Source organism: Nothobranchius furzeri, chromosome 6, assembly GCF_043380555.1.
Source record: "Nothobranchius furzeri strain GRZ-AD chromosome 6, NfurGRZ-RIMD1, whole genome shotgun sequence".
Classification (NCBI taxonomy): domain Eukaryota; kingdom Metazoa; phylum Chordata; class Actinopteri; order Cyprinodontiformes; family Nothobranchiidae; genus Nothobranchius; species Nothobranchius furzeri.
In genome coordinates this window covers 64,173,869-64,199,485 of record NC_091746.1, presented here as the reverse complement: position 1 = coordinate 64,199,485, position 25,617 = coordinate 64,173,869, and the positions used below count along the sequence as shown (strand labels likewise).

The 25,617-nt window shown below is 39.9% G+C and overlaps 2 protein-coding genes across 3 annotated transcripts in view; one reads left to right on the top strand and one right to left on the bottom strand.

Moving 5' to 3' along the window:
- Positions 1-636: 636 nt before the first annotated feature.
- Positions 637-15,189, bottom strand: LOC107374843 (secretory carrier-associated membrane protein 1). Of its 2 annotated transcripts, none has more exons than XM_015943124.3 (9): positions 14,973-15,189; positions 10,144-10,221; positions 8,872-8,979; positions 8,392-8,503; positions 7,852-7,980; positions 3,624-3,783; positions 3,433-3,534; positions 2,122-2,239; positions 637-1,068 (listed from the first exon to the last, which is right to left on the bottom strand). In XM_015943124.3, the coding sequence occupies exons 1-9, from the start codon at positions 15,021-15,023 to the stop codon at positions 919-921; spliced, it is 1,008 nt and encodes a 335-aa protein (XP_015798610.3). In that variant the 5' UTR covers positions 15,024-15,189; the 3' UTR covers positions 637-918. The 2 variants fall into 2 exon arrangements, with proteins under 2 accessions (XP_015798610.3, XP_015798611.3); XM_015943125.3 differs by lacking the exon at positions 14,973-15,189 and adding an exon at positions 12,123-12,259.
- A 3,055-nt stretch (positions 15,190-18,244) lies between these two features.
- ap3b1a (adaptor related protein complex 3 subunit beta 1a) overlaps positions 18,245-25,617 on the top strand; it is a 76,046-nt gene continuing 68,673 nt past the window's right edge. The window contains exon 1 of the mRNA XM_054744531.2: positions 18,245-18,514. Coding sequence (XP_054600506.2) covers positions 18,387-18,514 — 128 coding nt within the window. The 5' untranslated portion in view covers positions 18,245-18,386. The remainder of the gene's footprint in view (positions 18,515-25,617) is intronic.

Genomic DNA, 25,617 nt, shown 5'->3' with positions numbered 1-25,617 from the left:
GAAATATATTGTTGTCACAAGTACTTTTATCCCAAGTGCAGCTGAAGCTTAAGTTTGCAGGTTTTAGGTCACAAGGATGCCATGGTGACATAAATCAATCCTGGTGGGGTCTAAAATCCAGTGTTCCTGTTTACATATCACTTCTACAGCAGCAAACACATTCAACCATGGATCTAGTTGGCTAATGAACACTGCCATCTACAGGACAATGGAGTTATCACAGCTCTAGATAGGATTGAAATAAGCTAATTATCTAAAAATCACTGCGGGTGTATTAAATATGCATTTTACCTAAAGTCTCCATTGAGACTGTTTGTGCATGAACACAAGGGAAGAAAAAAGGAAGCAAAAAACAAAGCAGTACACTTTTTTCTCACCACAAGGGGTCAGCACTGTCCAGTTTTACAGTCAGAATGTGGATGAGCTGAAGGACCAAAAGATGGTTTGATGTCATAAAACAAATAAATGAAAATTCAGCAGTCATTTGGTTGAGAAATAGAAGCCAGAAGTTTTAAGTGATCATTAGAAAAATACTCTGCTCTGCTGCGTTCTAACCTGCCACTGACCTGGAGGCAATAGCAATGTTTAAAAAGGCACACAGACCTTCGTTAACTTAGCCACATGTGGATGTGTGCGCACACACACACACACACACACACACACACACACACACACACACACACACACACACACACACACACACACACACACACACACACACACACACACACACACACACACAGAGGAAGCAGGGTATGCTCGTTGAGAGTAGACGGGCTCCGCCAAGGTCCGGGTGGTTCTGTGACAGATATTTGCCTGATGGGCCACCTTCTTCATATAAACCACTTCGGTATTGTCAGCTGGGAAGATCGTTGGGTTCAGCACAGGTGGGCGTCATGGAAACAGACTCTGCTCCGACTACATCTGCTCTTTGAAGGCTCCTTGTGCCGCGCTGGAGGCGGCGTTAGCGGCAGCCGTCTGGACCGTCTTGTTGGACATGACGCCTGTAGCAAACTCTTGCTGGGCCTTCTCAAAGCTGGCGCCGGTGGTCCGGTACATCGAATGGACCTTAAGTGTGAATGAAAAAAAAATACAGTTAAATAAAGAGCTGCACGAAGCTACATGTTAGACATACAGGGTTTCCCCCAGAAAATGAGAAAATGGCCCGCCAAATGGGGGGAGGGGGGGGGGGGTGCAGGTTGCACGCTCCCTCCCGCAGCGCTCCTCCATGACAGCGGGGGGTTTGCACACGTTCCGCTGCTGTTTCTCACCAGAATCAGTTGATGGAGGCCTCTAGTTTTGTTGCGCCGTTCGTGTCAGCGGACACGGTAGGGTCAAGGAGGGGGGCGGGGCATGACGCTTAGCCTGGCGGGTGGCCAAGCAAAGCCTGGCAGGCCGCCAGGCCTATAAAGCGCTGGGGGAAACCCTGGACATATATGTGTGTGAGATGTCGGATTTAACATGTTCTCCAAATTTAAGAGTACGTGACTCGCAGCGATCCACCAATAACAATCGGCCTCACTTGATTCGTGGAAGCAGACCGTGAGCTAGTTGTTTATGTGAGATTACGTTGTTTTCCTAATTTTATTGGCTATTTGATGTGGTAAAAACATACTGCCCCTTCACCTGTTGGATCTGCTAACACGGGGATAAAAAGTTTAAAGCTAACGTGAGGATGCTAATGGATGTTTCTAGTAAAAACCTTGTAAGAAGAAGACGCACATGAGGAACACATTGAAGGTTTTCAGCAGTACATTATGTTGGACTGTGCACGTTTGTTGTGGACTACCTGTTTTACTGGAGAACATTGACTGGACCCTTGTGGGTGTTTTTGTTTGAGACGGCTCTATTCCATTAACGACACGAAGCTTCTAATGGTGACTAAGATTTAGCATTTCTGACTGGTTTGATAAAAAGATTGTATCAGATAAAAAAAAAATACTGATTTGACCCGGATTTGTGTAATTCACCACCTGCTATAAGTAAAACACCAACCAGATGGCAGGAGTGCAGCAAAAACCCAAGTGCTATTCGAGTTATCTGTTCAAATGTTGTGTATTTCTTATTTTCTCTGTATTTTGTAGGGGAGGGGAAAAAAACAGCGTGCCGCCGATCGTTTACCTTTTTGAACATGATCAGAGACAGGACAGCTAGTGAGGTGAAGAGAGCTGCAACGAGGATCATCAAAATGCCCACCGGGATGCTGCTGTTCAAACAAGTCAGCGCTGAAATCCAACCGCTAAGAGAAATAAAAAGCATCATCTCATCATAAAGGAACCTTTTAGCCCATTTCATACGTGTTTTAAATAAATATTTATATCGACCATCTGTTATGGTTTCATATGCTAACACAAAGTTAAGCTGATAAATAATGAATTCTGATTATATATATATATATATATACGGTATATATGAAATATATATATATTTTATATATATATATATATAAATGTTTATAATTATTTATGTATATATTATATATATAAAATTGTTAATTTCATATATATAAGTTTATAATTATATATATATATAATATATATATAATATATATATATATAAATGTTTATAATTATTTATGTATATATTATATATATAAAATTGTTAATTATATATATATATATAAGTTTATAATTATTTATGTATATTATATATAAAATTGTTAATTTTATATATATATATAAGTTTATAATTATATATATATAATATATATATATAATATATATATATATAAATGTTTCTAATTATTTATGTATATATTATATATATAAAATTGTTAATTTTATATATATATATAAGTTTATAATTATTTATGTATATATATAATATATACATAAATAATTAGAAACATTTATATATATATATATATATATATATATATATATATATATATATATATATAGATATATATATATATGTATATATATATATATTATTATTATTATTTTTTTTTTTCCCAGAAAGACAATATTGTTAATTTTGTTTTCTGGAAATCATTCAGAGTTTGTGAGATGCTATGAAAGCAGGGAGATAACATTAAGAAGAATTAATAACTGGCTTTATATTTCACACTCAGTAATCTAGTGTATCCTAAATTTCCCTGTTGCTTTACAATCATTTACATGGCTGCCACTTCTAATTTAAATGGTTATTTTGGTAGATATCTTATTTTAAAAATCCTTTTAACCCTCCCACTGTCCTAATGGGTGTGACCCCACGAGGAGAGTTGACCATTGAGCAGGACTGATGCTTTATCCCTTGGGTCCACGTGGCAGGGGTGAGGAGTGAGCACCACCTCAAGTACGACTTAGCAAAGGGTCACACCCATTAGGACAGTGGGAGGGTTAACAAACTGAATCACTATTTAATAATAACACTGTTGTAATGTTGCACTTTGGTGAAACATGATTTATAACACTATATTTAAGAGCTCACCTTGCACCCCAACCAGCGATCCCAATACACTGGATGACATAAATCCCAAACTGGCAGATGTACACAAAGAAAAACACAAAAAACCTGAATGAGCTGTCATTCCTGCGGAACAGAAACAGAAAAGACGAGTAAAACAGACGTTTAGTATTTCGATCGTCAGAGTTAAAGAGAGTTTGCACTAAAGCATTTACCTGAAAGCTCCATAAAGTGGTCGGTACCAACAGACGAAGGAACACGGAGTGAAGAGCAGCAACCAGAGGAGGGACAAGCCAAAGTCCACTCCACGTGAGGAGTCCACACAGAACCAGGCCAGGCAGCCAACCAGGTTGGCTAGCAGCGTCCCAGAATGCACTGCAAAGGGAAGGGAAGCAGAAAGTCATCTGGATGTGGCGTTGACTCAAAGTGGGGTGTTTATGGTAGCGGCTGCTGTTTAAGTTGTCTACGAAAACACTTCAATGGCCCGCATCTTGCTGTTTTACACCATCCCTAGCAACGACAGACACAATGTATGATAAAATATTACAGTTGGCACTGTGGAGATGTCATTTTTAATCAATAAAAAAATATTTTTGAGAGCAATTCTTTCAACCCGGAAGTAAGATGTTTGGATTTGATGAAACCTCCCTTCCCCGTGTGTATTCCACAATAGCACACTGATGCAGACCTGGGCCCTCATTTATCATCCGTACTTACAAACAGATCTGAGCGTAGGAATGAATTTATGCATTGTGTGGTATTCACCAATTTGTACTTGTGTGTGGAAATGTTCCTCTGACCATGCGTAGGAACAGCGTCTAGTGGTAGAATGACGGATCGGGGGACTGAATGTCTCAGTCGTCCACACATGTTCCTCATCCATCAATTATTTTACCCAATGAATAGTTATGTCGTGGAAAAACGGCTTTTTCGCATAATTGGTGCTAAAACCAATAAAAGACACATGTGACCGACGGGAATCTGATATTTTATCATGGCTGGTTTGTGTTACTGGAGGATTTAACAGAGCATTCTCTCTGGAGATAAGGCCTCCTCCGCACTGACCTAAAAGGAAATCCTTCAGCCATGCTGGGATTTGGGAACCGTTGTCCGATTAAAGTTCATATTTTATTTTACAACTATGAGAACCCCCCAGAACCTCTCCTGCTCCCTGATCATACACACCACGTTGCCAAGGTAACCAGACTGAATGCACTCTCAGACAACTTTTCCAAATAAAACAAACTCCAACCAGAACGACTCCTTAACAACCCATTTAACAACTATTGTTTCTGCGCAAACTCGCAGTTATCGTCCATTTATCGTTGTCAAGGTGAAATCCTCATTATATCGTGATGCTGATTTTAGGTCGCATCGCCCAGCCCTAGGATGCATTCTCAATATAAATGACTGAGCAAGAACACATTCATGATACGTACTTAGGATTGGAACAGTACTCGGACCAGCTTTGATGACATTTCACAAGGATGTGAGTACACATGTTCAGACGAGTATGCACATTGGGAAATTGACTTTCAGTACCTTCCACAATGAGCCGTTCCATGGCTCTGTTACTTTAATGCTAGTGAGCTGATTGTGCCCACGCCCACCAATCCCATCAATTCAATTCAAATTCAATTCAAAAATACTTTATTAATCCCAGAGGGAAATTGATTATCATCACTGGCTGCTATGAGCTAAGAAGCTCAGCTATTCAGGAGGGTCTCAGGAGTAGAGCCGCTGCTCCTCCATGTCTGGCATGTCTGGACTGCTCCGGATCGCTCCAATCATAAATCAAACACGTTGGATTGTCTTTGTCCAGTTTTCAAAGTAAAACAAGTGTCTGGCCTGGTAAATGTGTATGTTTATGTTTATTTATTTGGCAGACGCTTTTATCCAAAGCGATTTACAATTTATAACCTATAGGGCATGTTGTGATCTGTGGGGCAAACCGGAGTACCCGGAGGAAACCCACGCATGCATGGGGAGAACACGCAACTCCACGCAGAAAGGGCCCAGCCGAGTTTCGAACCCGCAATGCTGCGAGGCAACAGTGCTAACAACTGCGCCACCATGCAGCAAATGTCATGTGTAGCCATTCAGAAAGGGAGATGAGAAACAGTGAGAAACCTGTTTTCTTCGTCACGATTGATTTCAAGAGGTTTAGTGAAATTTCTCATCTCATCATTCATGTGTGAAATCACACACAAACATTCGGTGTGTAGTGTGTAGTCTTTCTTGTGTGGAAGTACACCACACACTACCAGCCCAAAACTGATGTCCACGATTTTTTAATCGCCATGAGTGGGGACTCTGTGAACCACGCCTAAGCGTCAACAGGTGTATATGGTTTCTGTGCCAATTTTTCCTATGGTGATGTCACAATAAGGGACTTTTTGAAACAGCTTGTTTTAGGCACCAAATGCAGACAAAAAAAACAAAAAACGAATGGATCGTCGTCGTCGTCTTCCTCCGCTTATCCGGGTCCGGGTCGCGGGGGCAGCATCCCAACTAGGGAGCTCCAGACGTCCTCTCCCCGGCCACCTCCACCAGCTCCTCTGGAAGGACCCCAAGGCGTTCCCGGACCAGATTGGAGATGTAACCTCTCCAACGTGTCCTGGGTCGACCCAGGGGCCTCCTGCCGGCAGGACATGCCCAAAACATCTGCCCAGGGAGGCGTCCAGGAGGCATCCTGACCAGATGCCCAAACCACCTCAGCTGACTCCTTTTGATCCGGAGGAGCAGCGGTTCTACTCCAAGACCCTCCCGAATGTCCGAGCTCCTCACCCTATCTCTAAGGCTGAGCCCGGCCACCCTACGGAGGAAACTCATTTCGGTCGCTTGTATCCACAATCTCGTTCTTTCAGTCATTACCCAAAGCTCATGACCATAGGTGAGGATTGGGACGTAGATCGACCAGTAAATGGAGAGCCTGGCTTTCTGGCTCAGCTCCCTCTTCACCACGACAGATCGGCTCAGTTTCCGCATCACTGCAGACGCCGAACCAATTCGCCTGTCGATCTCCCGATCCCTCCTACCCTCACTCGTGAACAAGACCCCGAGATACTTAAACTCCTCCACTTGAGGTAGGACCTCTCTCCCGACCCGGAGTTGGCAAGCCACCCTTTCCCGGTCGAGAACCATGGTCTCAGATTTGGAGGTGCTGATCCTCATCCCAGCCGCTTCACACTCGGCCGCAAACCTACCCAGCAAGAGCTGAAGGTCAGAGCTGGATGAAGCTAGGAGGACCACATCATCCGCAAAAAGCAGAGACAAGATTCTCCTGCCACCAAACTTGACACACTCCACACCACGGCCGCACCTAGAAATTCTGTCCATAAAGGTAATGAACAGAACCGGTGACAAAGGGCAGCCTGGCGGAGTCCAACCCTCACCGGGAACAGGTCCGACTTACTACCGGCTATGCGGACCAAACTCACGCTCCTCTGGTAAAGGGACTGAATGGCCCTTACCAGAAAGCCACCCACCCCATACTCCTGGAGCGTCCCCCACAGGGTGCCCCTGGGGACACGGTCATAAGCCTTCTCCAAATCCACAAAACACGTGTGGATTGGTTGGGCAAACTCCCATGCCACCTCCATCACCTTTGCAAGGGTATAGAGCTGGTCCACAGTTCCACGGCCAGGACGAAAACCACATTGCTCCTCCTCAATCTGAGATTCAACTATCGATCGGACCCTCCTCTCCAGTACCTTGGAGTAGACCTTTCCAGGGAGGCTGAGGAGTGTGATCCCCCTATAGTTGGAACACACCCTGGATGTTTATTATAAATATTTGGAGTCTTTACAGAGGCAGTAGACACCCACATGGCCACATAAAAGGATGCATAAAGTGAAATTTGCATAATTTGTCCTCTTTTAATATTTAAACGCCAACCAGAACCCACACAGACGGTGGATTATTCATTATTATCTTTGGTTTTTAAGACTCTAGAAGGGTCTTTCCCATTAAAGGTTCTGCAGCGGTTTGTTTGACTGGATGGATTTTTAATCCCAGTGTGAAAAAGGGCACCAGGCTGCTGCTAAACAGAACACAAACTTGAGAGATGCTTATGCTGTTTGCTCAAGAGCTCCGTGTACTTGACAGAAATCCAGTGAGCTGGATTATAGAGCAGCTCCTTCTCTGCTGCTGTTGAATCCAACTCTAAGGAATCATCTGACCGAGTCCCGTCATTAAACCACATGACTGCTCCACATGTGTCCGTCATGTGCTTACTGAATTCCACTGGAATCCATTCCTCTCCTGACACACGCGCACGCACGCACGCACGCACACACACACAGTTAAAGCCCTCATAGTGAAGAAAGTCCCTAAGGTCGAGAGGAAAAGGTTTCATTTGACTAAATCCCGTGAATGCCGAGTAACATCAGTTCATCAGTAAAGGCGTAAGACAAAATCACCATGGCGATGAGGGTTACTCACACATCCAGAGGTAGTACATGATTTTAATCGTCTTCTGAAACTCTACAGGAATGTCCACCGTGATGTCGTGGTAGAAACACGGTCCCACAGGGAACTTCTCTGGGAGCGGGGGCCAGTTGTTTTTCCTGCCTGCAAGAGTCAACCTTTCAGTTACTTTTAACGCGTTTCAAAATCAAAGTCTAAAACATGAAGTGATGGAAATGTACTTAGTGCACGTTACTGAGATCGTTCATTGTGACTTCCTGTTTGGTTATTAAAATCTGTCCTGTGGTTCATGAGCTGTGTTGATAACAAAAACATCACCTGTTTTATGTTTTGTCAGAGGGAAGTAAATATGTTTGCTTGGCAAAGCACCAGAGGGAATTTAGTAGAAGCATCAAGTTCAGTTTCTTTGTGTACACCTTGAATAGATTGTTTCACTTTTTAGTTATAACTGTTTCTTTGACACAATGGGAGAAAAAAACTCCGGTTTTAAGATTTAAACCAAACCTAAAGGACCTAAAACAGCTGTGTCGCTGTGTTCTGGTGCCTCTTTCTGACCTCCTGTAGCGCTGAGCGACTGCATCTCTCGTTCCCGCCGGTCCAACTCTGCAGCCTTCCTCTCCAGCTCCTCCTGCCTCTTCAGCAGCTCAGCGGCTGCTTGTGGTGGCTCCTGAGCACACGATAAGCAGGTGTCAACGCACTCGTAGAAGCTCTGATACCTTTTTATTTCTGTTTTGATGTTTGGAGTGATTTCTTTTCTCCGTGCTGTTATCATCTGTGGCCTGCTGCAGTTTTCAGGACCCTGCATTTACAAACGAGATGTCCTTTGCTGCAGCCCGGTCACAGACGGCAGCTGTGTGTGTCAGAATCTCTCTGTGAAGCTGGCCATAAACCAAAACACACACTTCCTCATGAAGACACACAGGTTCACACAGTCAGCTGTAACCTTTAAGGTTGAAAAGCTCCCTCCTGCTGACACCAACCTGCTGCTGGAAGAATCTGGACTGAGCTATTGTGACTAAAGCTCTGGAGTCGTACCTGTGACTGATGCTGTGAGTAGGCTGGGGGCTCCTCTGTGGGTTTCATGATGGCCGGCTGAGTGCCGACAGTCGGACCTGCAGTCCTGGCTGCCATACCTGCAGATGGCTGAGGAGAAAATGTGAGCTCTCAGTTAAACGTGGAATCTGATGGTGTAGTGATGCTGCCACAAGTCCACATCACACTGACAGTCTGATACAACTAAACAAAAACGGAAGTCGTGTACGTGCTAATCCCTTCACAAGAGGAAAAAGCAAACAATAGGCTATGCCCATGTAAGGGAAACACTGAGGTGTAGGAGACTATTTTCATGTTCAGCCTGCATGAAGTGACTGATTATAATCAGAAATAAGATTTTAAAAAGATGTTTGTTCAGTGATCCACACGTTTGATGACTGGATCATGATTCATCTGTAAAACTGCCCTCTGAAGTAAGACCCCACCCAGGGTGACTTATCCTTTAAGAACCAATAAAGATAAAAACTGCCTCATTGCTCACCATGAAAACACCACACTATATTAGCTAGCATATTACATTGTTATACTGTTATGTAGGTGTGTTGTGTTAGGAATTATGGGAGAAAAGGTGCCAAAAATGTAAGACGTTGCTATGTTTTTAATGTTGTTTGACCGTAACCGTTGCAATAGGCATTATATCATGTCTACGACCACCAGATTCTGTGGCTGTAGGGGATGTACCTTTGAATTGTTATTTTTCAAAATGCAGCTGGCTTAAATGGCTTTCTTATTTAACCCTAAAAAAGCTGAAAATACATTTAAAATAGACTCTGCATCTCTCCTGTTGAAAACTGAAGCCATGATAGCTCATCTAAGAGTATTGCCATGAGACTGAGCACCAGGCGTTACCCCCCTGCAGACAATTGTACTGCTTCTTAATTAAGAAAGAGTTGTGGTCAGATTCTGGTGGTGCGAGGTGGGGGTGTAGCGTATACACGCTGTGCTAAACTTTCTGCATAACTGGCAAAATTTCAGAGCAAAGTTGCAAAAGTGAAAGTAAAACTAAAGGACAGCAGCTCAGGCTGCAGCGCCTCGTGATGACAGCGTGGATTACAGCTTGGGAGGCACCTGTTGACCAACCCTGGCATAAAAGCTTACATTAGAAATGTATTTGATATTTAAAATGTATTTAATTTCATGCATGTGATTTGTAGCATTTTGACATACGAAAAGATTTGGATAATTTTATGGTTTAAACAAGTTCTCTGAATGCATGATGCCGGCAACCACTAAATAAATTGTAGAAATACTCACTGGTTTGGCATCTGTGAAGGGGTTGTACTCCTCTAACCCTGCAGGAATGCTCTGTCTTACATGTTGCACTGACGGATCCTGAGGAGGGACAAAACAGTTTCAAATGGCAAAGAATATAATGAATTTTAAAAAAGGACTTGATATGGCAAAGTAGTGTATTAGTTGTCTGAATAGTATTTTTTTTTAATCTGTAAAATGTGATTTTTGACCATACAAAGCTGTAAAGTTGGAAAAAAATGGTTCATGTGAGTGTAGAAACACCCCATTGTTCTGGGTGATCAAGGCATGACAGCTCCCTCTATTCAAACCGGCCAGGCCTATAATTCAATACCGGCAAAGACGAAACAATTCCAATAATTTCCACAAGACAGTGGCTAAAATTAGCCAAGCCTATGAGGATAAGAAGGTGGGTAGATGAAATTAAAAGAGACACTCTGTGGTTTTTCTAGATTCAAACACAAAATCTGGTCATTTTAACTTCATTTAAATGCAAAACCATTTTTTTTTCAAATAACACTAAATGAATAAAGCAAAACATTTCAACAGCAGAAATGAGCGTTTATGAGCTAAACTTATAAACTGAAAATTAAATGCAAAAGTGAGTTATTATCATAATTGTAGTAAAATACATTTTTAATTATGACCAATAAGATGTGATATTCCATATAAATATGAAATATCAATCTGAATGATCTTTGAATGTTTAATCTGAAGATTCTAGGATTTTTTGCTTGTAAAGGGACCATAAACACACTTCGTATTAATTCAGACAGTCAGTATATAGTTTATAAAATGAATTTAATTCTTTTTCCTAAACTAGTAATTTATACATGACAAGATATGAATAAGGAGATGCGATGTGGTGGATGTGAGGTGTTGTGATGGAAGCTAGATGATGTAGCAACCGTTCTTTGTATCTGAGAGAAATTGTGAAATTGTATGAGTTGCTTCCGGTGGTCTGGAGGGTTGCGGTCAAAGTGGTGAGGTCACCGGACGTCGAAACCAGGATACTCAGAGATTAGTAGCTTCCTCTGAGTTCGGCTTCCCCAGCCATGAGATGCAACCCGGGGTCTGCAGGTTAGGTGTCCAAGGTGGATGTCTGAGAGTTGAAGTAGCTCTGAAAAGAGCTGTTGTGTCTGTAATCACTTGCAGCGTAGCAGAAAGGTTTTGACTTAAGGTCAAAGGAGATGGTTTCAAAAGAGGCTTCTTTGCCGAATTGGCCGGTTCGAGGGTCAGCTAGAAACTAAGTGGGAAGAAATTCTTGTTTTATTAAACTACTTTGTTATGATTTCTGGCTAAGTTTGGCTAATCAGAATCTGACACGTTTCTGACGTATTTACCATCATCTCTCAGAAAGCCACGCCTTCCTTCCGATACAAAAGGTTTTTAACACTTTGTGAATGAGAATGGTCAAAACTCTTATGTGAGGTGCATAATAACCTTAATATGTATCTTATTTTAATGTGTATGAGTGTAAACAATGAATAACTTGTTACATCAAACACATACTGATTTGTGATATAAATGGATCGTTGTAAGAACAATATTCATTTCTAATTCATTGATTTAAGCACATATTATTCAAACATTTCATTTAAACATCTTGTTCATTCATCACCTACGATTATTTAACTTATAACTATAAAATCATGGAGTCTTCACTTATTCAGAGTGAAGAATGTTTACTTCTGGCTTTCACAGAGAGTGCAGGAACCTTGGGAGAGAATGCTTTGTCTTCATGGTATGTAAACACGCACTGAGCAGAACCTTCTGGATTAAAAAAGTTAAATAGAAAGTGGATTTATGCTGTAGATGAAAGGTTATTATGTTGATCAATATATACTGTAGATGAAAAATGACCCTTTTGGTATGTTACACAATGACAAAACAACCAGCTTTACATATTTTATCAGTATTTGCATGAAAAGTCCAGTCCCAGCAGGAATCAGTTAAGCCACATTTCATTTTATTACTCTTACCATCAGCTGCCTTTAACAACACACTGGTTTCATTCAAATGGCCGCTCGAGATAAACATCCAGTCTGCGTATTCCTGAAGCGTTATCCTTATCCAGCCTCAGCGATCACCTCTCGATGTCTCCCTGACTCTTAAATGTCTCGGAGAATCTCTTCCCCGCCGCACACATGCAAGCGACGTGTCACCAGAGCGGGGTCATGAATTTTTCAGAGGATGTTGCGTTTAAAAATTTAACACTGCCTGAGTGCATGGCTCAATATGCAAATATAAGCATATTGAGCCATGCACATTATTATTGTAAAACATGAAAGAGCATCCACCTGCTGCATGACCATTTTTAAAGGGGCTAGCTGCACATTTGCATCTGCACCTTCTAGAGGAGCTGAAAAAAATCGATTCAAGTCTGAATCGGGATTCTTATTTATAAAGATTCAGAATTGATTCACAAAGGTTCAGAATCGATTCCAAGAACTCAAATATTCATGTTACAGGTTTGAGAAGCACTTTTTTGATCTTTGTTAGGAGAGTCAGTACTCTGTTTACTTTTGTGGTCCCATAAATTGAGATGATTTATGTTTGAATCTGCTGATAAGAGGGCACTTGAATGTAATTTTTTCCATACTCAGAAATTTGAGATATTCTCATATTTATTTTCTAAGTTGATAAATGAGTACTCAGGATTACTCATGTAACTTGTTTCTACATATAGTTGATAAGTATTTGACCGTATTACTTTCAAAGCTACTGTTAGGTAACTACAGATTTGTTATATTTTACAAGGTAAGCAAAAATAAATGTTGCCTTTTGGTCAAAAGATTGTTTCTGTTTACAGTTTTAGAATCACTTTAGTTTACATTGTAAATTAGCATTTTTGGAGCATGACCAGTTTAAAGTCAAATAAAAATGTCCCATAGCTTTAACTAACTTGTACAACAAAGTAGTTCATCCTGGAGCTGACACTCTTTGTTAATACTGATTGTGAATCGATTTAAATTGAGAATCGAGAATCGATTCTGAATCGAATCGGCACCCCAAGAATCGGAATCGAATCAAATCGAGAGTTGCTCTAAGATTCACATCCCTAATACCTTCATCAAGATTATTGCAAAATGTTGGAAAATGAAGTTTATATTGAGCTAAACAAGTCGGAGTCCAGAATTACACATTTAAAAAAGCTGCTATGACTTCTGGTCTGCAGCCTAACTAACACAGGAACCTAATTTTAGTAATTAGCCCATATCTAAATAAAAAATGACAGCTTGAATGACTGGAAGTGATGAAATTTAGCTGAAAAAGGAACCGGCGGGCATTCTTGTACCAAATGTCACCATAACAGCACCATATGATTCCATAAAGTATTGACGATAGCTCCGAGGAGGGGAAGGAGGAGGCTTCACAGATCCTCGAGCAGATCAATGTGAGCCAGCCGATCACCGGAAAGCGGCACAGGGATTTGGATTGGGATGCAAATGACCTACATGCAAAATTCACTCTATCCTGCATCTGTGATGTCACAGCCTTCACACCGATTTATTTTTTATGTTTGTCATTAATTAAAAAAAGACTAATTGTGAAAATCTGGAAGGGCTGCAACAGAATGCTGATCCTTCACTTTAATTATTCACTAACTGAAAAAGCCATCTGTGCTTTTTTTATGCTAAGGCTGCCAAAAGTCAATAAAACAATCTGTGAATTAAATACCTACACAGTTTCTTCAATTAGAATGATTTTGACATCACTTCTTTTATTTTAGATGTGATTTAGAAAAGTACTATCACACAAAAATGAAATCTTAATTTGTTGGATGGCCTGGAAAGTCTTATTCAGTTTTTCATATTTATAGTAAAAAAAAGAAAGAAAAAGAAACAGTTAAGGAAAAAATATGGAGTTTGTTAAATATGACAGCAGTTCACGTTGAAGAAAAGTAATAAATAAAATTGTTCTAATTTAATAGACTATTGCTTCATTACATTTTGTTTTGCTAAGAATGTTAAAATATTTTAGAAATTTGGTTTGATCTCCATTCTAAAACACAATTTGACCCGTTTTAATACAATCTAAGTAAATAAACGGACAATCTACCGAATATTTAGCTAAAAAATTATGTTGGTGATCCGTTTGGGCATCCACTTTTCTGTAATATGTTGATTTAAATGTATTGTGTGTTGCTCTATGATATCTGAATAAAACCAGATGATAGATTATCTTTGATAACACGCTGATTGCTGTGCATGTTTACAGCACCTGACACCGTAGGAAAAATAAACACCAGGGAGCACATGATCAAATGACACTTTAAACACAAGACTGACTGTGGTGAAACGGGGAAGCCGTGGAAAAGGAAGTTAGTAACCCACAAAATGTTCGGTTCTTTAACACTAAAGTTTCTGAGGGGTTAGGAGTTCACCCTGTAACCGGTGGGTTGTCGTTGGGGTCCCTGGCTAAAGAAAAGCGCTATATTGTTTATGGCTTATTCGGGTTCAACCCTAACATATTCAAGGTAAAAATATAAACATTCTTAGGTTATAACTATGTAACTTATTGAGACGGTAAAGAAAGTCTAGCAGATTAAAGCTAACCTGCTGCTGCAGTCTGAGTCACAGCTAGCTACTTTAGCATCAAGGCTAATCACACAACTGTACATTAACAGGTCCTATTACTAAATGCTAATAAAGAGGTGGCGAAGAAATTAAGATCAAACAAACAAAAGAGAGAACGAGAGCTTGAATTGTTCTAGCAACCTGAACACAAAAGTTAAACAGAGCCCAGCCAGAACCAGACTTTATCCCTTCATATTGTTTCTGTAGAAAGCTAACGAAACAGCAGCTAACAGACTTAGCATTGAGCGTTACCTGAAACGGGTTATCCGCGTCCGAGAACGGGTTGCTGTCGAAATCAGACATTCTCCTAAAGAGACGATTTGATTCCGTTAATTGAGTCCCAGGCTGATGGTTATGGCCCGAATAAGCGGCAAACACCTGATAAGTAAACTCGTTTTGAGAAAACGCAGGAAATGACAAGTCTGAGGTGTTCACCGTTTCCAGAAACAGTATCCGGGAGGCGGATTGGTCGCCAGCAGTAGGTCAAGTGTGACGATACAAAACGTCATACGGAAATACAAACTTTTTTTTTGTGCACAAAATATTTTTTTTTGCACGAAATATAATGTACAACAATTATGGCAATCTCTACAAAGAATCAGTTTTACCAACATGAGATAGTACCAGAACAGGCTGAATTCCAACATATAGAAGAAGGATAATGAACAGGAATTACAAACAACAACAAATAAATAAATAAAATAAAAACAAACCCCAAACAGAACAAATAAGCAAACAAATGAACAAAAAGACAGATAATTAATTAAAAAGAAAAACAAAAAAATTATACCTTAGGGGCTTTCTAACAGATTTAGTTCAACAATCATATGATTCAAATTCAGAGCTTGTTTTTGTCCATAAATTTACCAGATGAGAAAAGGAGGCAGAGTTCTTTGTGAAAAGTAAAAAAGACAGCTTTGTTTTCAGAAAACGACATTTGTGAATGAAGAATTTGCCCATAATAATTATTACATTTAAATCATTTTCAAGCTTCTTTTCTTTTCTTAGAGAACCAAACATAATATCATTTTTAGAAAATTCAAGTAAGTTTGGGATCTTAGGGAAGAGCCAGTAGTGCACATCGTTCCACAGGGCTTTACAGAATATACAGTCATAAAATAAATGTTCTGTTGATTCAATATCCCCATTACAAAAAGAGCAACAATTATCATCAATAGCGAAGCAACGTCTGAGAAATTCTTTGGAAGGAAATACAAACTAACGATAGTAGAAGACGCAGTTTTTGGTTACAATTTTTGTGTTATTAAAATAAGATACGAAAAATTAGATGTGGAAACCCTGGTATAACGGCCTTTCTTTTTTAGATTAGGGAGTTACTATAATTTAAACTTTATTTTCACACTACAGTCATTATTGTCTCTAAATTTGTTTTAATGAATATCTAGTCTCTTTTAGCGTGGCATATGTGTTTATTTCCTTTCATCTTATCAGTACAACAGTATAAAGCGCCGTGGAGTCCTTACTCTGAGAGGCGCTATACAAGTGCAGATCATTTATCATTTACGTTTTTTTTCTACTTGTTTGAATTTGACTATAATACTTGACTTGACATGGCTGGTAGCTGCCAGCAATCTTGCTTACTTTTGTTCAGAAACATTTATTTTAGAAAATTGATAAAAACATATTAAGTATCAAACTATTATCTGATATTTTTTTAGTTTCTGTGTTCACTGTGTTTATTTATTCATTATTTACTCCGTCTGTTTTACTAGCTTTTCGACTTGTGCAACATTGTTTTCTCACTTTCTACTCTGAGGAAAACCATCCACAACTTCTAAATGAGACATCAGTTCAGACCACAGTTGTTTTGGTGGATATGAAATAGAAAATATTTCTCTAGTTTGTGATAGAGGTTGGACATACCACAGAATTATTTTATAGGTGTGAAAAAATGTTTCTGTTATTCTGTAAATATGTTCATTTTAGTCATGTAAAACACTGTTCACTTTTAAAATGAGTGTTTGCACTTTAGAATGTTTTTCTACAACTAAAGAAGAAAAAATGTATTCTGTGAATTATACATTTTAATGATAAAACAAAACTGTTGAATACACAGGCATATTTATGATGGTCATATTTCCTATTTCATGTTTTTTAATGAAACTATTAAATACTACTACTACTACTACTACTAATAATTCATTTTATTAATAAGTGCCTTTCATGGCACTCAAAGTCGCCTTACAGTAAGATAAGACAGAAAATAGCATGATAAAACAAAGTAACACGACTTAAATTAAATCAATAAAACATTTAAAAAGCAATAAAACAGATAACAAATGACAAATAACAAATACTGAAGTGGCCGAAACACCCAATGAGGTCGGGGCACACAACTGAAGATGTGTCGCGTCGGTTTCACCACGAAATCTATGGCAAAGCTCACTCCACCAAGTTTTATTCAATTGTTGTGCTGAAAGGGATCTTTAACAACTAGTCTTAGGAAAATTCTACCAACGTTTTCTTCTAAACTTCAGTTTTAAATTTAGCTGCATCATTCCTTAAACTGTGAGTTTTAGTGTCAAAGTTAAGATATGTCACATCTTAGAATTGTTTTGGTTGCACTTTTTTTTCCAAATCTGATTTACAATTTTACAATGTTTCATTCTGACTTAGCAGATTTGACTCTTGAGGCATTATTGATCACCTAATTGTTCACTTGTATCTGAAGACCTTAATTTTTAACTTGGAATATAAATTTTATTTCAGTGCCAAAATGTATATTTAAAGGACAGCTATCATATGATTTAGTATTTTCATCAATCAAATTTTTATGTTATGCATTTTTCTTATTCATATTTTTACAAACTGCTTTGCATGTTTGACTATTAGTCCTGATTCAGTCCTGTTGCTGTCTTCACAAAAAACTATGGAAATATAACCCCTTTTTTAATGGTGAGCAACAGAATTTTTTTATTATTAATTTATTTATGTATTTATTTATTTATGACTCGTTAATTGTATACATTCACGTCTTTAACAAATAAGACGGATTTACGGTTTGAGTGAACATTAACATGATTTAATAACACTGGTCTTTCCTTGAGGGGCCAGCAATTTTCTAGGGATAGCCATGGCCACCCCTGGCCACCCCTTGGGGGCGCCACTGGCGCACGCGCTTCTCTGCCTCTGTGTTATATTTATTTAGTCCAGGCTCTGCAATGTTCCACAATTTAATAACTTTGGCTCTGAAAAAAAATTGTTTTTAAACAGCTCTCACATTATTTTCCGAAAGCTGATGAAAAATATAACTATTTTTAGTGGGCCTAATCCTCTTCAGCAGATATTGGTAAATGTGTCGTTTTTAAAGGCCTATAATCTGGACCTTTTGTAAATGGCATAGATATGTATATCAACACGATCAACAATCATGTATGTATATATATATACCTATGGTAAAGGGGTGCTCACCCAATCTGGTTGTTCTATATCTATGCTCGGGCTGCCGCTGGAGCTCAGTCATGTGACACCGACTTGTCCAACTCACACTTCCGCTTCTGCGTGTAAAAAGTTGGGCAAAATCTGGAAGAAGTTTAGCTCTGCTGGAACTTTGAACGCAGCGTTATACTAACATATGAGGAGATTGTTGCTAACAAGAGAAATAGATAACGTTTTGTTCACGGGAGGTAGTTTATCAGCGTAGCCATGTCGACGGGAGCCTTGTACAACGACCAGGGCAGCGCGGAGGCTGCGGTGGAAGCGGGACAGGAGACCACCCCGACCTCCTCCGGTTCCGGAGCTGCCTTCGGGCTTTTCAGCACAGACTTCAAAAAGTAAGTCGATCTGACGTGTTTTCTGACCACAACCGAAGCTCTGTATTAAGAACACGGCTATTTTCAGTTTTATTGGACTGCTTTGCTAAAAGAGGCCAGCATCAAGGCAGCACGGTTAGCCGTTGGTGCTCAGCGTCAACACAGAGCCTTAAACTGGATAATTGTCGATCCCAGGTGACTTTAAAGGATAAAAACACCCGAATTCAGCAATAAAACGACCTAACCCCCCCTCTAACTTTAATGAGCTGATTAACAAAACGACAATCAATACGTTTAGTGTCCTTTTAGAGCTCGTTTTGCAAGTCTCTTCATTTGTTAGGCTTTCTGCCCTTGTTTGTGTCATTGTGGTTTAACTGTGCTGAACACTGGCACATTTTTGTCACATCTGAACGGTTTTGCCAATTACTGCATCGTTTTTATCTTATTTAGTCCATTCTAGATGCCCTATTTTTCAGAAGACGCCACCCATGATCGTTCTGCACAGATTATTAAACTGTTTTGGTAAGGTTGCTTTGCGTCAGAAGTAAGAGGACATTAATACGTTTTTACTCTATGTGAGAAAGTGCTATATTACCAAAGCACGCAGGTCCATTATTGCCCAAGTAAACTGGAGTCATAGAAATGTATGAAAGGACTCAGATTTATTACAAGTGTCACAGTAAATAACATAGCATCACAAATCACCAGCCGCTAACAGGCTAGAACTGCAGTTGACCTGTTGGAGACAGGGGCAGACCCATCACGAACCGGCGACCCCCCGTGCGGACACACGCACAACTACTCCTTGCTGGCGACTACGTCTCTACAGCTCAGCATAACGGATACAGCCCGTCTCCAACTGGTAGAACAAAACACACAGAACACAGACACCCCACACACTCATTGTCTTTCCCTTCATGCTCACACGAACACACGCGCACACACACACACACGACTCTTAACGAATTATCCATCCCACATGCAGTTAAACCATTAAACTTCCTCCCTCTGGGTAACACTGGCCCATTCAGCCTTTCAGTCCTTCTGTCCCGAGAGCAGGGTTGGAACGGAGGGATTAACCTGCGGCTCTCCTCGTAGTTCGTCACGTACCATCGACTGAGCTTGTCCCAAACTGCGTGCTGGGGGTGTCACCTCCTCCACGTGGATCATCTATAAATGGGGCTGCGTAGATGCACGCCTTCGTCTCATTAACTCGGGATACAATCCAGAAATCACGGCAAAGCAGCAACCCTCCGGAGTTCCACGAGATGCGCGACGGCTGAGTGCTAGTTCTCTCCTGCAACGCAAAACAAACATCAGAATGTTAAAAGGTGGAAACATGCATGAGAGCAACAAACACGTACCATGCCGACGTCGTGCCTCTCAACTCCTCACCCCCAAATGGGGAGAACCGATGCTTCTTCAAAGCCTGCCAAGCCCAACATTAAACATTAAATACCGTCACATCGCCCAAATAAAGAAAACCCGGAAACACCCACCTACACCACGATAGCACATCACGCCCCCACCCCTCCAAGGGGCCAAACCTCAACAGTGTAAGACTTTAATTTACATCTATTTAATGAACCATTAGATGTGAGATTCCGAAATATGAAATCAATCTTATGGATCTTTGGTACTTTTAACCAGAAGATTGGAACTTTTTATTGCAGGGATTACGTAACAACTTCGTATTGACTGAGAGACAACAGAAAGAGAGTCAAGTTTTAAAAGTTTAAAGATTTATTACTAAACAAATTAAAACTAGACTAACTTTAAACACTAAATGTTTGGTGTAACTAAGGTGAAGTGAGACGGAGAATGGTGTAGTGTGGAATGTTGTTCAGAACCAGCAAATCCGGAGAAATGATTAGTTCTGATGGGAAATGAAGGTGATGTCTTCGTGCCAAGCTTTGATTCAGAGATTCATAAACACATAAGACGCCATTTTGTCGCTCCACACATACCCTTAGAATGAGACCTCCGTACAGATCCAGAATGCCAGGTCCACGAACCCCTCTTTCGGTACTGGAGCAGAAGAAACAGCGTCAGCAGTACGACAGACTAGTCTTTGGATTGTCTCCAGGTAAAACGCGACAGTTGGTTGACAGCGTCAGATGGACCCGGAGGGTCAATGAGTTCAGCTTTTATTCTGAAAGGAACTGTTGCTTGGTTGGACCCACCCATCTTGACTTGTGACTATGGAAAGGTGTGTTTATTTAGCGTCTCAGCTCCTAGAAGCTAACTGTTAGCATTAGCAACTCTATAATACTGCAGAACTCGTTCAGTCTCGTGTTATTTGTGGAGATGAAACATCAACGTTTGAGAGTAAATGGAAATATTGGAAGAGTTGCATCGCAGATAGCCAATCAGAGGCATAAGGAAATAATTTGTAAGACTCCAAACATTGCTGTTTTCTGCCCCCTTTGCTCCGGAAAATGTCTTTCCTCAAACAGGAGTGCTAGACCTTCTTTTCCACAGAGGACAATTCACAGTAGGGCTGGGCGATGTGACTAAATATTTTGTCTGTACTAAAGGTGCTGAAAAAAATCGATTCAAGTCTGAATCGGAATTCTTATTTATAAAGATTCAGAATCGATCTCAAGAACTCAAATGTTTGGCATGTTACAGGTTTGAGATGCACTTTTGTCTGTCTTTTGATCTTTGTTAGGAGAGTTGGTACTCCGTTTACTTTTGTCTTCCCATGAATTGAGATGATTTATTTTTGAATCTGCTGACAAGTGAGCACTTGAATGTAATTAGTTCCATACTCAGAAATTAGAGATGTTCTCATATTTATGTTCTAAGTTGATAAGTGATTACTCAGGATTACTCATGTATTTATTTTGTTATTGATAAATGAGAGAACACATTTTCCTTTGTAAGAAAACTGAGGCACTTTTTAAAAACAGGTTGAGGACTCGAATGTTAAACTTGTTTCCACACATACTTGAAAAGTAATTGACCGTATTACTTTCAAAGCTACTGTTAGGTAACTACAGATTTGTTATATTTTACAAGGTAAGCAAAAAAATAAGTTGCATTTTGGTCAAAATATTGCATTGTTTACAGTTTTAGGCCTAGTCCACACGTAGCCGGGTTTTTTAAAAACGAATATCCGCCCCTCCAAAAACTTGCATCCACACCACCGCGTTTTAAAAACAAACTCTGTCCACACGTACCCGGATAAATACGATGTTAAGGACATGCCAGACCTGTAGGCGGCAGTACTTCCCCCGTTCTTAACCTCGTCCTTCGTCTGTGGTCTTCCGCAAGGAGCAGTAATTCCGCTTGCAAAAACAAACAAGCAAAAAGCGCTTGGACAATTGATGGATCGGGTAGAGACAGAGCGCAGCTCTGAGGGCTTCCATGATGCCGGCTAGTGTAAACACAGGTCGCACACGTGATGTCAGCATTTTTTTGTCGCGGAAAGTGACGTTGAGGACCTTAAAACTCTGGTTTTGTCTGTCCACACGCAGACACCCAAAACGGAGAAAACGCAGATCTTCACTTTGGCCGGAGTTTTTAAAAAGATTTGTTTTCGTGTGAAAAAACTCTGTTTTCGTGTGGATGACAGGCCAAAACGTAGAAAAATATCTACGTTTTGACAGATCCCCGGCTACGTGTGGACAGGGCCTTAGAATCACTTTATTTTATCTTGTAAATTTGCATATTTGAGCATGACCAGTTTAAAGTAAAATAAAAATTTCCCATAGCTTTAACTAACTTGTACAACAAAGTAGTTAATGCTGGAACTGACACTCTTTGTTAATATTGATTGTGAATCGATTTAAATCGAGAATCGATTCTGAATCGAATCAGCACCCCAAGAATTGGAATCGAATCAAATCGTGATTTGCTCTAAGATTCACATCCCTAGCCTGTACAATAGAAAATGTCTATCGTTTTATATGAAACTCTATCGTAAAGTTTGCCGGTTCTCGGTGTCAAAAGCAAACTCCAACACTACAAATTAATTTTACCGCCACCGCAAGAACCACAAAAAAGAATACAGAGAGATTCAACAAGCAAAAGCTGTTAAAGCAGCGTCGAGTGGTAGCGTAAGCATTCATAAACTCCAGACACAGAGTTTACCCGTGACTCACCATATAACCACAGCTCCCGCAGGTGGACGGAGATCAGTACTACAGTTGCCATTGCCAAGTACATCTGCAAAGATATGGTTCCAATCTACATGGTCCAGAAACATGGATGGGCCTTGTGAGTTGGTGCAAACACTCCATCCAATATACAAAATGTGAATTGAATTAAGACATGATGCTATATCGTTATGTATTATGTCAATTTCATCAGTTTTGAAATTTTTTACAGTTTTTTTTCATCGTCATCAGCGTTATTAAATGTCTTCTAACCACCAAAGGGCTATACTGACATGACACACCACATTTCATTAGAGTTCACATGCAGTCTCTGCTGTTCAATTTCAACCGTTTATGCTGTTTTTGTGCTCTTCTCACTGTGATTGTTTAAATTGAAAGATGGTCGTCTAAAGAGAAATCTCCATTTTTATTTGTCACATTAGAGCAAATGTAGCTTTGAGCAGTCCAGAGTTACAGAGTAAGCTTTGAAAAATGTGCATACAGGTAGCTCTTTTTCTGTCAGCTGACCTATAAATAATTTTTCACCAAAGTTGCTGCTTGAATCCTGGCACATACAAAATAGTTGATGCCAGGAGAGCACCTGTGTTCACATGGTCCTAGAAAAGATGTTACCTGTGATTTTAACACTAATCCTGATTCTGCACGTGTTCTCCTGGATAGCAAAGTCTCAGCTCAGCTAGAGTCAGCATATTTGGGGTTTGCATAAAAAATACTTTTTGGACCTGATTAAATAATGAAAATAATGATGTAGACTTGCAGATGTTAACAGCTTTACAGTGAAATTGTCATGGTGAGGTAATCTACATTGCGTTATTACAACTAACTTTATGCTACAGTTGCAAATGAAAATGGTAATTATGATTAGGCTGTTTTGAAACAATGCTTGTTTCTATTAAACTGCCACCAGAGGGCAGCAAAGCACCTTTCAATCAACCCTTTCTATCCAAACGATTTTCCATCACAGCTGCTTTGGCTTAATGCTTTCTGAGAAAAGCTACAGAAAATGCCAAACTGCAGCAAAACCTGCTGAGTTAGCTGTTTTTTGTCTCAGCCACAGCAGACAGTCTGGGATCTGTAGTTTTAAAATACCACATGGATGTTGTATAAAGACTGTCTTTTGGCTAAACGCTGTATGCTGAGGTTGCATAGATGTTTGCTCATGATTATTTGGGTCAAGCTGAAAGAACAAAAACAAGAACGTTTTCTCTTCCTGCACAAGTCTGTGCTCAAGCATGCCAAATATTTCTCATATTTGTTTTTGTTGAGAAAAACTAAACTCATCTGTAATTGAAACAGATTTTTCTTCTTTAATGAAGTTATATAATGATAATAATTGTTAATATTATTTGTTGGATTCTGAACCTTAATACTCCTGTAATCTAGTGCAGACTTGAAAGCTTCTTGACACGTGTGACCTGTTTGTGATCACAGGTGTTTTTCTTAACAGCTGTGTTGTTCGATTATGTCAATTCTTTAATCAATTAGGGTTGAGCATTAAATCGAAAATTGATCGTTATCGAAAATTCTGACTCTTATCGAGATAATTTTTTACATCGCTATACATTTGAAAATAAATAAAGTTGTGTGTAGGTTGGCAACGTTCATGTCTCTCTAAGAAGATGTACCACCTGGAGTCATGTAGAAATTTGACTCAAAATAATACATGTGACAGCCCCATCTAGTGGACAACCTTTGTTTCTGTGCATACCTGTAGTTATCGTCCATTTACCGTTATCAAGGTGAAAACCTCAATAGATCATGATATTTATTTTAGGCCATATCGCCCAGCCCTACGATCAATACATTTTTCGTCTATAGACACTAATATAGTATATAGACACTAATGAAGGCTGATGAGACATTTCAGCTGTCAGATTAAGGTGCTGAAAAGTAAAGATGTCCCGTTCCTAAATCGATATAGGAAGTAATTCAATATCGGCCCTAAAACAGTGTATTGGATTATATCAAAGGGCATCAAAAATCTCAGATATAAGCAGTCTGTTAAGGTTCCCATTTTTGCAACTAGTGGTTAAGAAAAAAAATGTCATTTTTTTCATACTTACTGTTATTGGCTCATGTTCTCCGATTCAGTAATATCACTTGATCAAGCCTTTCAAACATTCCACACTACGAAACGGGTAAAAGTATGTATGATTTGTTCTGATATCAGTATCTATCCGTCAATACTGCAGGCTGCAATATCGGTATCGTATCGGAAGTGAAAAGTTTGTATCTGGACTTCCGTATTAAAAAGACAAACGCACACCAAGGAGATATGTTTCTCTTTTGGTTTTACTAACTGGACGCTAGGGGGTGCTAAAAGCGAGCCAAAACTGCTAATTCTCCCTTAGTTATTTTTTTTTTACTAAGGAGGTTTATCAACTGATACTGATATATTTTATAAAAAGGTAAATGTTGGTCGACAACATATTAGTCTACCTCTAATCCGGAGGTAACATGCTAGCTTTTCATTAGCCTGTTAGCAAGCTACATGTTTTTATCTGCATTGAAACTGATGTCTGGTTGGATCTCATTAAGAAAATGAAGGAGGCCTATTCCTTCTCCAGAAAACATGCTGGCCCACCATCGACATATACATATATGGACAATGGGTTTCCATAGACCCAATAACACGTTTTGGAAGAGAAATGGGAGGTGGATACCACCGCCATTTTGACCATGTCACAGGTTCCATCAAGCCCAGACAATTCCACAAAAGGGAAGAGAGGTGGTGCTGAGGGTGGGGCTGTAAGGCTGGAATCAACTGACGACACCCGGTCGAACTAGCTACAAGCTAACCTGAAGCTAACCCAAAGCTAACGCGGAGATGGGAGCTAAGCTAACGGAGGTAGCAACCTAGCTACAACCGGAGTTAACTGTGCACAACACCAGAGCTCCTGAGTCAGAGATACGCCGGGCTGACCGCTGGGTAAAACCGGGTGGAACACAGAGGTCTCTGAGACCTCCACAAGCCAGCAGCCGCACAGCAGACAAGCGCTGCTG

Excerpts from the sequence above, each read along its gene's own strand:
- LOC107374843 (XM_015943124.3), bottom strand. The coding sequence starts at position 15,023 with ATGTCTGATTTCGACAGCAACCCGTTCTCGGACGCGGATAACCCGTTT. Across the intron at positions 10,222-14,972 it reads ACGCGGATAACCCGTTTCAG|GATCCGTCAGTGCAACATGT; the intron begins GTAACGCTCAAT and ends GTCCCTCCTCAG. Across the intron at positions 2,240-3,432 it reads ATCGCTGGTTGGGGTGCAAG|CGGTTGGATTTCAGCGCTGA; the intron begins GTGAGCTCTTAA and ends TATTTCTCTTAG.